We start from the raw sequence: 14,526 nt of genomic DNA, 5'->3' as shown, positions 1-14,526 counted from the left end.
GTTATGGTGAAATGAAAGGTCACTTTGACTCCACAGCACAGTTCAACACTCACGCTCTGGTCCTTCTCCTGTCCTTCAGCTGTTCTCCAAGCATGCTGTTGAGGCGCGAGTCTCCCGACACCTCAGACTTCAGCTTCTGTTTCAGTAGAGCACAAAAGCCTCAAAATGAACGTGTTCTGATGGTGCATGCATTTCACACGGATACATAATAAATTGTCACCGAATAATGTCATTGGTGAGCACTGGCCCAGGGTTGTCATGACAATAACATTCAGTCACTTCTGAAGTTGCATCTCCCGCACAGTCAAAACTTTTGAGCATGTTCACCTCCAAGAATTCCGTAACCACGGGATCATCCTTGAGCAGCAGGCCGTAGAGTGCCACCCACTGAACCACCAGCTTCACAACCTTCTGCTTGGTGTTGAGGGCGTAGGCCACCTTCTCCAGCTCCGAGCCTTCAGAGGGCTCTGTGTGGTAGGTGGAGACAAAGCTAAGGAAATGTGACGTGAAACGTCCCACTCTAGACAAACCACTGATGTTTAGGACGAAGGGGGATATTCCACAGGTTACACTGCTGCAGTTTTCCCACTGTGAAAACTACAGGTTTCGGTCGCTACACAGGTTGAAAGTGTTTAAGATTCGTAATGTAGTGTAGTGTTATATTTGTGTAGTGTGTAGTGTTATATTTGAACTGTACAGCACTTCAATTTGTTGTAATTAGCTGAAAGAGTTTAATGTTGGTTTTGTTAAATATATCGACGATCGCAGAAACTGTGATTCACTCTATATCTATTCAACAGGAACTAAGGGAAATGGAAATTCTCACTGGGAGTGATATTTTCAGGGCACTCTATGAGACAAAGCACAGGCGGGTGTTCACTAACATAACAGTCAATAGTGAAAACTTCAATTAATTAAAGCTCTAGCATACTATAACTATGATCTCATTAGTGATCTCCACGGATTTTCCCCATGTACATGGCATACTAGGAATCCAGAGAATGGAGGAGTTGGGTGGGGACAAGACCTTGCAGTAGACTTGCGTGTTTTGTGTAACAAAAAAATTATTTTAAAAAGTCAGAAAAAACTACACAGGGGGCAGTGGTGGCCTAGCGGTTAAGGAAGGAGCCATGTAATCGGAAGGTTGCCGGTTCGAATCCCGATCCACCAAGGTGCCACTGAGCAAAGTACCGTCCCCACACACTGCTCCCCGGGTGCCTGTCATGGCTGCCCACTGTTCAAAAGCAGAGGACACCGTTTGTTGTGTCACCGTGTACTGTAATGTATCACAATCACTTTCACTTCCAAAAGACGCTGGGTGGGTTAGGTTCTTCTCTCCAAGGCGCATTTGACAAATTAGACTTCATTTTACATTAGCAACATCTTACATTTCACATTTATAGTCCTGTTCTATATGCATAAATTAGTAATCTACAAATGACTAACATGTCCACATATTAAAATGTAGGAGCAACATTATAAGGATATTGTTGCAGCAGGGCAGTGCAGAGCAGGCTGGAGGGCATGAAGACTTGGTGGGTGAGCAGGAAGTCACTTACAGAGGGATCTATGGGGACGAGAACACACACACACACACAAAACCACAAACCTCTTTTACTACTAGCCTTCAATACTAATACTGTGTGTTCCTCCGGCGGGGAGGAAAATACCGGAACAATCGGAGTCATCTGACCACAGTTTTAGGACCACACTGAAAAGTAAATAAGCTGGAATGTTCAGAGCTTCTCCCAGTGTCCTTTTCTGCTCCTGACCGTGTGGTGACTGTTATGTTTGGCCAATATAAATAAATATTCCCATCATTTCAATCATAAAAAAGCTACTGAAATGGTCCTTTGCGGTGGTTACAAATGGGGAAGGGAATGGCTCTTTTTAGACCTGTCCATTACTGAAAAAAGAATGTACAAAAATGAAATATATTTAAAGAATGTCTAAATTCTAAACATACAGTTCTGTACAAATGTTTTAGGCAGTAGTGAAACTACTTTTTGTTCTTCTTCCCAACAGAAACTATGAAATTTCTCATTACTGAAACAGTAAATAGTCTAAAAATGTTTAAAAAGTGACAGAGGCAGTTGAGAAAAACGGTTGATATGAACTACAAGATCTGGGGGTTGGCTTCTCCCAGCTCTGCAAACAAACGAATGATTTCCTACAAGCAAAGTTCTACAGATGAAAAAAAGTTTTGACAGGGTTTTTTGTTATTTAAAAAAAATGACTTGACAGGTTTGCATTGGTACCTTTTGCACAATGCTGTATATTATATATAAAACACATGTGTTTGGACACATTTATACTATTTATAGACAGACGTTATGCAGAAAAGCCTACTGTACCAGAGCAGTCGCTGCCACTTATGTCCAACTTAATGGTCTCCAGTAAGTGTTCCAGTATTTTCTCGGGTGTTCCAGACATCACAGTGTACCTGAAACAGGGAGAGAGAATGTGAATAAAGCGATATAGTTATAACGATATGTACATGACTGTATATTACTTATTCATTAATTCATTAATGTTTGCTTACATTCTAAATTTTATATTATAAATCTGTAATCAGCATATTACTGTAGCCATGGTTTTGACTAATTTTATTTACTCATTTGTACCTTATGTAAAAAACATTTACACCAGCACAAAATGTTAACGTACATTTTCGTGGACAGAAGTTTTGAGAATGACACAAATACTGGTTTTACAAAGTTTGTTGCTTCAGAGTTTTAAAATCTTTTTTGTGGTGTACTGAAGTATAATTACAAGCATTTTATAAGTTTTAAAGGCTTTTGTTGACAAATACATCAAGTGTATGTAAAGAGTCAATATTTTCAGAGTTGGTCCTTTTTTTTCAAGACCTCTGCAATTCGCCCTGGCAAAATTGTGATTGAGCCCATTTCCTTGGACAAGACGAGACAGTCCACACATGAATGGTCTGAGGATGCTTTACTGTTGAGACAATGACTTCCTTGTGCTCCTCAACACTCTCACTTGTGTTAATGAGAGGATCACTGAAATAAATCTCAGCAGGTCCTTTTGTGGCAGGGCTGAAATGCAGTGGAAATTTTTTTTTGGGGTTAAGTTCATTTTCATGGCAAAGACGGACTGTGCAATTAATTCTGCAAATTTCCATAATTAAAATGGAAGCAGCAAACTTTGTGAAAATCAGTATTTTTTGCCACTCTCAAAACTTTTGGCCACAACTGTAAGCAGGCTGGTGCAGTAAGTGGTTCCCACACCATTATATGTGGAACAAGTGGCACAATTACTTGCTACTGCTTCCTGTTCCACCCTGGTTGGTCATGTCTTGATCTGAGCTCTTCTCAAGAACCAACACGACCTTGCCGTGTTCTTCCAAACGCACCGTGTTGGCCTCCACATCCTGAAACATAAAAACAGGCAATAATAGATGTTTGGGATTCACGAGGACCACGTGTACACCGTATCACATCACAGAGCATGCCTATAACTACTTTGTGTGCAATGCGCTGTTGACCTTGAGGATCCGAATGAAATCCTGCTTATCCACACGCAGGAAATGGCAGTTGTCTTCCCGCAGAATAATAGTGGCGGATCGTGGGGCATCATTCACCAGGGCCAGCTGCCCAAAATCCTCTCCTTCGTGCAGCGTAGTGACCAGGCCCTGCGCAACGTGCAAACATTTACCGCTTTAATTCCAGCTTCACGCAAAGAGCTACAAAACAGATGGGCTGCTCTAAATTTGGAATGCATATGGAACCAGCAGGAGAAAAGATAATGGCTTTACCTTGCCGTGCGTGATGACATTAACAGAGCCCTTCCAGATGATGTACCAGGAGGTCCCTTTGTCCCCCTGACTGAACACTGGAATGGAAAGTCAAAATACTGTTCTTTCTGTCAGGCTCTTACTATGCTTGCAATGTAAATCAGTCTGTTTAAAACACAGCCACTTAAGTGGCACGGAATGATGAGTTTCTGTTGCTCTAGTGACCAGCAGGAACTCTGTTTTTTTCTGATGCTTGGCTCTCGCTCTCGTCTTTCACTGGGCTGATGTTGAGGGTGCAACATTCTCTGCCCACCCACCACAGCTCAACAGTTCACACTCACAGACTGTGCCTGCTTTAGGATGGGACTCGAAAACCAGCACCGATGCCAGCTCCTTCCGCACCTAAAAAAATGAAAGAAGATGGTCTCAACCACCATACTCTTCCATATCTGACAGTTTTCGTTGCCTCTTGTCCCCTTTATTAATTATTTTGGTCAAATGATTTCAAAGGTTTAATTTTTGTTCTTATAGACTGCACTTCCAAAGGAAGATACATCCCTCTGATGTGGAAAAGATGTGACTGCATTTCAGAAGGGCATAAGCTTGGCATTAGCAATTTTCTCAATTTTAGGGTAAATAACTTATTTGATCAGCTCATTATCTAAAACAATAAGGATAAAATCATAGGTTTCATTAGGCTCGTAATTTTGAAGAACGGGACATAATTTGTTGTGATCTCAACCTCATTGAGAATATTTGGGACTCTTACAATCATTATGAACAATGATCTTAATTTTAGACAAATATTACAGTATGCATATATAAAGTATGTATGCAATAGGTCAAGTGATGTTATACAAAATGTAATTAAGTATATAAATCTACAAATACACTGTAACATTTGATTTTAACATTCTTAAACCAACCAATTAGATCAGCTATTTGTTTCCTCAGTGTAACTCCAGGGCTCTCAGTCTAACCCTGGGAACAGGGAGTGATGACTTACTGATGTGGAGAGGTGAGCTACAGCCTTGATGTGCAACAGTTCTTCATAAATCACCTCCAGGTCCTCCGCTGTCCTCTGACTTGGCCTGTTCAATCATGGAATTTAAAACTTCTATAAATGCTCAACCGCACTTGATCTTTAAGATACATGACATATTTGACAGGCAGACAAGATAAATTACATTTTCCGAAGGATCATAGTGAGAAGGGCATCAGGACCCATCTGGGACAGCAAAGACAAACACTCTTGTAGTTCATCTTCTTTGGAGTCCTTCTCATTGGTTGTGGGATTCAGGTCAAACTCCTTATCCATGAAGCGGTAGAACTGTGTGTCTTTGTCATGGAAGTTCAATTCTTGCTTCACTGTGGGGCACATGGAGGTGTTGAATAGGAAATAAACAACACATCCACAGGCTCTCGGGCAAAATGACTGTTCAGGCAGACCTATTTATTTTGTGAAGGGTGGTTTAGATTCTGAAAAAAAAAAAAACCTTTCTCAGCGTCATGATTACCGTGTATTAGAATGTCCTCATCTACCAGCACTTGCCACATGCCAACCGCCTGGCTGCGTGATTGGAGGCACTCATTCAGCTTCATGAGCCAATCAACAAGATCCCTTCCACTGCAGCACTGTCTGAGGACAAGAGGAATAGAGGGAGGATTTAGAGGGTGAACTAGAGCATTTTGGTTATGTATGAAAGGGCTACAGCAAAAACAAAGAAGTCAAAATGAGGAGACGAGGAGTTGGTTTGGGGATGAGGGACGACTGAAAAGAAAAAGGATGGAAACATTTTTTAATAGAAGCATTATTGTTACCTGTGGGTCTTGAGGTGGTGTTTGCGATCTCTGATCAGGCCGGGGTTGCGGTCGATCAACATGCTATAGACAGCTCTGGCAGCCTTCAAAATTCGCTCTGAAAGAAACTAAGAAATGAGAAAATGATCTTTAGCAAGTATGGAGGATTTGATTAACACCAATGAGTTTGTAAGCATAATGCAGTAAACACAGCGTGGCAGGCCGGGCATCATGAGTGTGTCTGCGGATGTTTTACTGCATGCAGGCAACTGCCAGGTGCGAAAGCGTCCCAGTTTCACTGCTATGCTCTCCTACGCCTCCCACATATTCTACCAACTGAGCATTTTGGATTCATTACCATTGCCTTTTACCCTTTTTCTCTTTATAGGACATGCATAAACTGCCTACCTGTTTGCACCTAAAATAAGTCACCAGAGCAAGGTGCTGTGTAGTTATATTCAGGACAATCAGCACCTAACATTTTATACTAAACACTAAAAAAAACACTAAATATTTGACAATACTAAAGTCATACATTTGGGTGTCACATAGTAAAAAGATGTTGACAGATACTCTGTAATAAGTGAAGGTGAAGTGACTGTCATTATGAAACACTGCAGCACAGCACACAGTGACACAAGGAAATGTTTCCTCTGCTTTTAACCATCACCCTTGGTGAGCAGTGGGCAGCCAGGACAGGCACCCGGGGAGCAGTGTGTGGGGACGGTGCTTTGCTCAGTGGGGGATTCAAACCGGCAACCTTCTGATTATGGGGCCGACCAAAAACCAACCAACCGGTTTGTGGATAGGCCACCACTGCCACCACTAAGGGAGATTACAAAATATGGAAATTGTCTGTCAATAGATTTTAACTATGTGACACACGATTGTATGACTGTGTTTACACACTGACTAATGTTAGCATCCTGCTTGATAGAGATCGCTAGCGGAACAGGAAGCAGTGTAGGGTAAATCTAACCTATGCCAACATGCTAGCATGATAGCTATTCTCATTTTGTTTTGTGGACTTGGACCGTTTCCATTGACAGACATAACAAGTGAGTAAGTAGAAAAGGGGCTTGTTGAAATAGGATTGGAAAAAAACAACCCCAACCCCAGTTGTACAAAATGGCTGTGACAGAACACGTTCATGGCTGGTAACCAGTTCTCACATATTTCAGTATCGGTCATACAGTGCAACCGTCTGCCGCTGCTTCTGTTTGTTTTTCTCCGAGACACGGAATCAAGCGCCCAGACTACTGGCAGACCCCAGTGAAGAGACCAGCAAATAAATCCTGGTTCCTGACAACTGCTAAACAAGGACATACCATGAAACAAACCAGAGGGTCACCACAGCCACCACCACCATTACAACTACAGCTTCATGGATCTTCAATGGACCAGTAGCATCATTGTGGACACATAATCTAGACCATGACACTGACTACATCCTGGACTTCTCCAACCCTACAACTGTAGGACTTATTATTATATCATCCCCAACCCTGCACTGACACCATTTGCAGGCTCACTCTACCCTGGAAGGGGGTCCCTCTCTGTATCACTCCTTCCCAAGGTTTCTTTCTTTCTTTTTCTCTCTCCTAGAGTTTTTTTTTGTGTGCAGAAGGGTCAAGTGTGGGGGGTGTCAACTGTAGGGCCTGTCAAAGCCCATTGAGACATACTGTATGTGATTTTGGGCTATATAAGAAATAAATGTTGTTGTTGTTCTCAACTATATTAAACTAATTATGCTGTTCGTTCAACATAATTTTATCAGTAAAAATTAGAAATATGATGTACACACATATTTATTTCAATATATATTAGTATAAAGTGAAAAAAAAAAAAAAAAAAAAAAAAACAAGCACCAAAACTGGCTTTAGTACAATCTTTGTGTTGATATCCAGTGTCTCATCCAATTTCCCAACCAAATGGTGCTTCTCTCTTTTTCTCGCTACCTTGTGATTACATGTGCACGTACTCTCACACTTGCACACAGTTGCTTGTTTGTTCTTGAGCTTCCTCTAGGACTTGGTTCAAGGTGACTGAGACCGCAGGATTCAGAGAGAATGCAACAAAGGCCTTCCTATGTGTCTCCCATCCACGCACCCCCAGAACGTCAAGTTTGTTGCAGTTTGTTTTCTGTCTGCGCCCTTCCTCTCTCCGTTCCTGAGTGGTGGCCGTTAGCATCGCACCGACTCTGGACTAAATAATTACCTTCAGACTAACAACAGATCATCTGACCTCAGCCTTTATTAAAGAATCCCATTCTCCAGCAGTAACAACACCCTACAGGATGCAGCGGCCTCAAGGGAAAGATTTCAAGCCCTTATTCTCAGAACAAAAGAACATAAGAAAAGGGGGAAAATGCTGTAGTCACTCACACCCGAAAAGACATGCCCACTATTGTGGAACTAGAACATTTGGTTAAACAAAAGTCTTCACTGGAATGACCAACAAGCCTTACACAGACTACCTATCCCCAAACAGAATAAGTGACAGGCAGGGAGGACTCCCATCATTAACAGAGCTGACAATGGGCATAACATTTCAGGGTTACTGCACTTATAACAGTAATGAAAGCATACAGTATTTGCCCGGTTAAAATGAATTTTTTTAAAGCTACCACGGTAGCTTTATATTCATTGTATACATGAATATATGTATTCATTCATTCATATATGTATTCACAGTATGTATTCATTGTATACATACTGGACACTATTTTCAACTAAGTGCAGCACTATGTGCCAAGCGTAGTGTTTGTTCACTCGCGTGGGATCAGGTGTTACATACATTGTACATAAATTTGTACATATATACAGATACATATGTTATTTTTTGTGATGCTATTACCTTCTGCTTCTGTCCACTTTCTGCCGTGACAAGTGCAATTTCCCACTTGTGGGACTAATAAAGGTTTATCTTATCTTGTCTTATCTTAGACAGATGATTGACAGCTCTCAAACAAGCTACTTTCTCATTGTGGACGTTGTGCAAACATCATTAAAGGTTCTGCTTCTTTCTTATTTTATCTGTTAATTTATGTAAATCCTGAGGATTTGCTTGACCTCACACTAGCCAACAAGCCCCACACCTGCTTAGGCCCCATCCAAACCAGAACTTTTCTCTCCGATCTGGCCTTGAATCCACACAGAAACCAAGAATTGTTATTTTCTAAAACAGGGATCCAGAGTGAATTTCTCTTGTCCGTGTATTTGTGTGCCCAGTAAAGTGGCATATTATGTGAAAACACTGATGTATTAGCCCAACCCCCAAACGCGTCATACATACAAAAATGGTGGATAATGTATATTTGCGGTTGTGCTGCAGCAGCTGCAAAACCTCATAAAGCAGCTACAAGAAATCCTCTCTACGGTGCACATTTCTAATGAAAAGACAATGTTGGAGAACAAAAAGCTGTTTTGGGCGAGACCAGGGAGTTACAATGCCACTTATATGTGTGTTTGGGCTGTTCTCTGCGTCGGCATTTCAGGTAAAGCTCCTGTGTGGATGCAAGTTTTTTAGAAACCTGATTTAGAGAAAAGCGTTCTAGTCTGGACAGGGTTTTAAAGCCCACTGTCTCTTCAAAAATGTGAAAAGAAGAAATTTTTTAATTAAGTGAAAGTGAAGAAATTGTCATTGTGACACACAACAGAGAAGTGCGTGGTGACGGTGCTTTCCTCAGTGGCGCCTTGGCTGTTCAGGGATTCGAACCGGCAACCTTCTGATTATGGGCCACAAGTACTGCTGTCCGGCTTCATATGGTTGCTACAACACAACCTTCTACAGTGTAAGATCTTTCAGATGGGCTCTCAGGTCACGTTATTCACATAAAAAACAAACATTCAGTTGAACTCTGGGATGATCCTGCCTCTGACCAGACACTGTGACCCTAGCCCTCAAACATTTAAATCTCCCTCTCCTGGCATTGCACGTCGAGGTCCTTCTCTCCAGGGACAGCAAATACAGCCTCGGCCAAACATGGGTCACCACTGTCCCATGTACCTCATGTAATAGTGAAACGCCACCACCTCACCAGAGCCACGGAGTCGCCTCATTACATCAGCTGTGGCATGTGAGGCCTTTCGCCCCGTCTCCACGTCATACGAGGGACAGTGCGCTGCTTTGTGGGCGCAAAGGTTTCCCGAGCGTGGGTGACGGCCTCGGCGTGACCTCCAAAAGCTGTGAAGATGACTCAGTTGTACAAGGCCATGAAGCGGAGGTGGGTGTCTGACTGATGGGTGTCTTTTTTTCTCTCAATTTAAAAAAAAAAAAAAGACATTTGCCACTCTCCTGTGAATTAGCCCTGCACCGTCCTCCCACTGTCCGTTGAAGATGTGTGGTGAGGACACAGACCACTGACCCAGGCATTACGAGGGACGGTAATTAGCAATTTGATTACCAGCGATTAATTCAGACCCTTTGACTGTAGGTGTTGTGAATACAACATTTGGCACGATCACCAGTCTCCTTGGCAACCTAATAAATAACAGCAGCGATTCTGCGACAAGGCTGACGAATTGCATGACAGAGAAGTGTGGATGGAGCTCTGCTTCTGTTCCTGACAACTTTCTTTTGGATAAATGCCTCTATAAATTACAGATCCCAGACCAAGCCACAACACTTGACTGTCTAAGTGCAGGTCAAGAATGACCTTTTCTTCTACACACTGCAGTGAAGCCAATTTAAATGTTTATATCCTTTTTCTCGAGTTTCCCGTGTTCCTCAGAGACTATGCCACAGTCGATTGGTAGATGATTGCATTCATTTCACTCTCTGTGTATTCCAGAGATATGCCTGGGAACGTGTTTGGCCATACACAAACTGTACAGCACTGCAGTGACACGGCGTTCCCTTCGAGAGCCCTCTTATCGTGGTTCAGGAGTTTTTTAAGGCAGCCCTGGAAGGAGCGCAGATAAGCCGCACGCTGAGTGGGCTGGGACCGAGGGGGGTCAAGGAGCAGCCGTCAGACTCCTTGTGACTGTTTCCCCCTCCCTGCTTCCCGGCCAGGAATGTGTTTTTTAAGGCTGCGGGGTGGGCATTATCCCGAATAAAGAACAAGTTCAGCAGTTAAGGAAGGATGCACAAGCACTGCAGATCTGGAAAACAGGATAGGCAGGCATTTTAATCCCGTAGCAGTCCGAGTAAAAAAAAATAAAGTCCCATTTGGAGGTGTTCGCATGGTACAACATGCAGTTCACTTCATTTATTAGACAAGCGTGCTGCATAGAAATGAAACAACCGGGAGCAGATTTTCTGTTGTGAATTTGTTAAATCATCTCTCTGCGCTCTCACACAAAATAAATATGAAATATTCATTGCTAAAGGTAGAAATATTTATTTTAATTAGAAATAATACTTCTTTCTTTTGAATCATCCATTTGCTGCAATTGCAGCTTGGCAGACCTTGTGCATTCTAGATGTCAATTCATTGAACTAATTCTAATAATTAATGAACTCTCAAAGTGACAGACATGCATTCATGAACACCGCATTCCATTAGAGCTCAAGATTAATTCTTTGCTGATAATGGTCCTTTTATATAACTGTCTGGCCAGTATCTTTGGTCAATTTGATGGTATTTTAACAAACAAAGCAAAAAAATCTCTTTTAAATCATTTTAATAACCAAAGAGCCACATCATTTTTGGGGTACTGATAAAATGGAAAAAAAAGAGCGTTGTAATTTACAGTAGAACATGCACAAGACAGTGTTTTACAGATTGTGCTGTCCTGCTTCACGTCACATCACATGGTACTCGAGAAAATAGGACATCATATGATTGTGACATAACAGGCTGTGTACACAGAGATGGTAACTTGCGCGCATCCGTCTGAACAGGCCGTGCGCAAGGATTCAATTTGGAAGCTGGGAATTCGTTTTTTTTTTTAACAGGGTGGTTGTGAAACCAGCACTTTATTGCATGCTGGTCAACAAAGCTATGTCATGATGCAAGAAACGGCAAAAACCAGGCCCACAGACGAGCATTACAGTGTTTTATGGCTGTGGACTGTGCAATTCCCAGATGACTGGGCTTGTTGATTTCAGTGCTGCCTTAGACACTGGCTTTGTCTTATGTCTTACGCAGTCTCTAAACTACGAAAATTGCCACCTTAATTGCGTTAAAACCAAGGAAAATGAATAGCTGCACGTCAGAAGGGGTGTTTATGATCTAGCTAGGTTTATACCAAATTAAAACAAAAGCCAAATCTCTTCTTAAATCTTATTATAATTATACACCGCTGAAATCAGAATATCAGCAAAAAAGACGACATCCACCAACTTCAAAATACGTATGACAGAGGAAGACTGCTGGTCGTACCTGTTTCATGGAGTCTTGTGTGTCTAGGGCCTCTGGAAGGGGTGTCTGGGGGGGGAAGAGAAAGGAGGTGATGAGAATGCATTCATTTTCAAGGTTTTCAGCACTACTAACAAAAAAACCTATTTAAAAAGCCAAGGGCAGAAATTATCCTTTCTCCATATATCACAAATATTTCATTGTGAGGTAAGATTTATGATGCAAGGTTTTGTTACTATTATTTTTCCAGATCATGCAACCTGCTGAACACTAGAAAGAACCAAAACAAATTAAAATCTTCATTTAAATCGAACCATTTTCACGCATTGAGGACATGGTTGTGACGTAGAAGACATCCCAGGGTGCCGCTCAAGTACAGGATGAGACCGTTTATCATCGCATGTGACCTGCATGTTTTCCAGCCGAACCTTCTATATATTATGCGTCTTGAAATCATGGCACCTCTGCCGTTAGCCTTCTGTTACCGTTCCGTTTGTTTTTTTCCAACCAGAATCATGATTAAATGAACTAATGGGAGGAACTGAAGATAGGGCCTGGATTTAGGTTCGAGCTCCAAAGTTGAGGAACCATGTGCAGTATCTTCAATATGGTAGATGACGCTGTTAGAGCAGACATGCAAATGGCATTTCAGCCACCAACCTGCTCTCAGCTCATTAGGAACCCATTTACGTTCATCACATATTTAGGCTCCGCAAGTCACGTAGGAGTCTCCAGGGCAATCGCCTGAAGTCTCGCTCTGCTCATATTTCATTCAGACAAATATTGCGGAACAAGTGGCCGGGCGAGAGATTATTAGTTTTTTTTTGTTACAAGAGCGACTAAATTCATTGTCTGCTGCTAAACTTGCTCGACTGGTTATCTGCCACCAAGCCGCAAGCAATATTAGACTTCTCAGAACAGGTTGAGAGAACATTAGTTATGAAGATCAGGCAGAGACGGCATGTGCACATCATTTCAAATGAAGAAGTGATGACACCCATGTACCTAGTGGGTAACACACCTGCCTCTGAACCACACCCCACTTTCTACCATTGTGTCCCTGAGCACGACCCTTAACCCTGAGTGCCTATAGGGGGACTGTCCCTTTAAGTACTGATTGTAAGTGTGACGTGATGACAGAAACCTCAACTCTGCTGGCCGTTTAGGAGGCAGAGAACGCTGCTAAAGTTATAGAAGCTTCCGGACTCCTGATGGAGCCAGACACAGTGGATGAGGGCGCGTAGTCGAGTGGGCCCTGTTAATGGGCTCATCACGTCGAGTGCGGCTCTCTGTGCCAACACACGCTACTTAGAGCTTACACTCTCATTTGAGTGTGTGTGTGTGTTTCTGTGTATGCTCTTTCAAGGTTAAATTCAAGAGTTAGCAGTTTTCCTGAATCTTTCAAACAATGTTATTTGTAATTCTGTCATTTTTACCAACATACAAAACACAATTTTATTCAAATGTTCCTTCCTTGTTCTTTAAGTTAAAAGTTTAAAGTGAAGTGATTGTCATTGTGATACACAGCAGCACAGCACACAGAGCACACAGTGAAATGTGAAATTAACCATCACCCTGAGTGAGCAGTGAGCAGCCATGACAGGCGCCCGGGGAGCAGTGTGTGGGGACGTTGCTTTGCTCAGTGGCACCTCTTAAAAAGGGAAGTGATTGTCACATGTGATACACAGCAGCACAGCACACAGTGCACACAGTGAAATTTGTCCTCTGCATTTAACCCATCACCCTGAGTGAGCAGTGGGCAGCCATGACAGGTGCCCGGGGAGCAGTGTGTGGGGACGGTGCTTTGCTCAGTGGCACCTCAGTGGCACATTGGTGGTTCGGGATTTGAATCAGCAACTTGTTGATTACGGGGCCGCTTCCTTAACCGCTAGGCCGCCACTGTCCCAAATCCGAATAACAGAAGTAATCTGCACTTGTGGCAAGTGTAATTGTAAAAGTAGTATTTTATAAAACTGCTTCAACCTCTACTACTAACAATAATAATAATGGGAATGATGTAACAGATTTAATATCATAGATCTGTTGATTTAAGGCCAGTCTGCTCAGGGTCAATATTTACAAAGAAACAATAGTGATACAATCACAAAAGGACGTCAAATAATCATAATTTAACGTCTTCTGTCTGGTTAGTCTGTAATTCAGCATAGTCTAATATGAAACTTCCTCTTTCTAGTGTTCCGTATCTTCACTGTAACTCATCTTTTATGACTAGCTGTCAGACGCTTGTTCAGCCTGTAACTTGTTCCCAAAGTTGCAGCGGACCAGGCCGATGGACGTGGTTTCACTTCACTCGCGTTGGGAACTTTTCATAAGGAGCCTCCGTCCATTATCCCAGGTCTTACGGAACTATGTGCTTGAGGCACTACGTAATAACGTTTGCTGAATCCGGCAAACAAGCAAACGGCGACGCACTGCAGCGCAGGTACGCCAAGCGGGTCACATGCTGTTTATACAAGATAGGTGCTGGGTGCCACGCCACAGTGACACCTTAAGCAACTTAGTTATAAAAACAATAGACAGCATAGAGCTAAAAAGGGACACCGCTGTCTGTCCCTCTCGAACCCTCCTCCGCCCTCTTAGTCTATTGACTCTGTAAACCACGCGTTTCATCTGTGTGTGTTGTGTGGTGTGTGTGGTGTGTGTGTATGGC

The 14,526-nt window shown here is 42.5% G+C and overlaps 1 protein-coding gene across 4 annotated transcripts in view; it reads right to left on the bottom strand.

Annotated features, from left to right (window-relative positions):
* The window catches only part of rapgef3 (Rap guanine nucleotide exchange factor (GEF) 3), a 28,475-nt gene that overhangs the window by 5,401 nt on the left and 8,548 nt on the right, over positions 1 to 14,526 (bottom strand). For all 4 annotated transcript variants that reach the window (XM_028994118.1, XM_028994117.1, XM_028994115.1 and 1 more), the window contains 13 exons: positions 11,880 to 11,924; positions 5,576 to 5,682; positions 5,272 to 5,393; positions 4,942 to 5,122; positions 4,761 to 4,845; positions 4,096 to 4,156; positions 3,776 to 3,852; positions 3,506 to 3,652; positions 3,279 to 3,391; positions 2,355 to 2,443; positions 1,489 to 1,567; positions 328 to 478; positions 54 to 136 (listed from right to left, as the gene is read on the bottom strand). In XM_028994118.1, the coding sequence (XP_028849951.1) occupies positions 54 to 136; positions 328 to 478; positions 1,489 to 1,567; positions 2,355 to 2,443; positions 3,279 to 3,391; positions 3,506 to 3,652; positions 3,776 to 3,852; positions 4,096 to 4,156; positions 4,761 to 4,845; positions 4,942 to 5,122; positions 5,272 to 5,393; positions 5,576 to 5,682; positions 11,880 to 11,924 (1,340 nt within the window). The remainder of the gene's footprint in view (positions 1 to 53; positions 137 to 327; positions 479 to 1,488; positions 1,568 to 2,354; positions 2,444 to 3,278; positions 3,392 to 3,505; positions 3,653 to 3,775; positions 3,853 to 4,095; positions 4,157 to 4,760; positions 4,846 to 4,941; positions 5,123 to 5,271; positions 5,394 to 5,575; positions 5,683 to 11,879; positions 11,925 to 14,526) is intronic.

Source organism: Denticeps clupeoides, chromosome 10, assembly GCF_900700375.1.
Source record: "Denticeps clupeoides chromosome 10, fDenClu1.1, whole genome shotgun sequence".
In the NCBI taxonomy this organism is placed as follows: Eukaryota; Metazoa; Chordata; class Actinopteri; order Clupeiformes; family Denticipitidae; genus Denticeps; species Denticeps clupeoides.
This window is presented reverse-complemented; position numbering and strand designations above follow the sequence as displayed.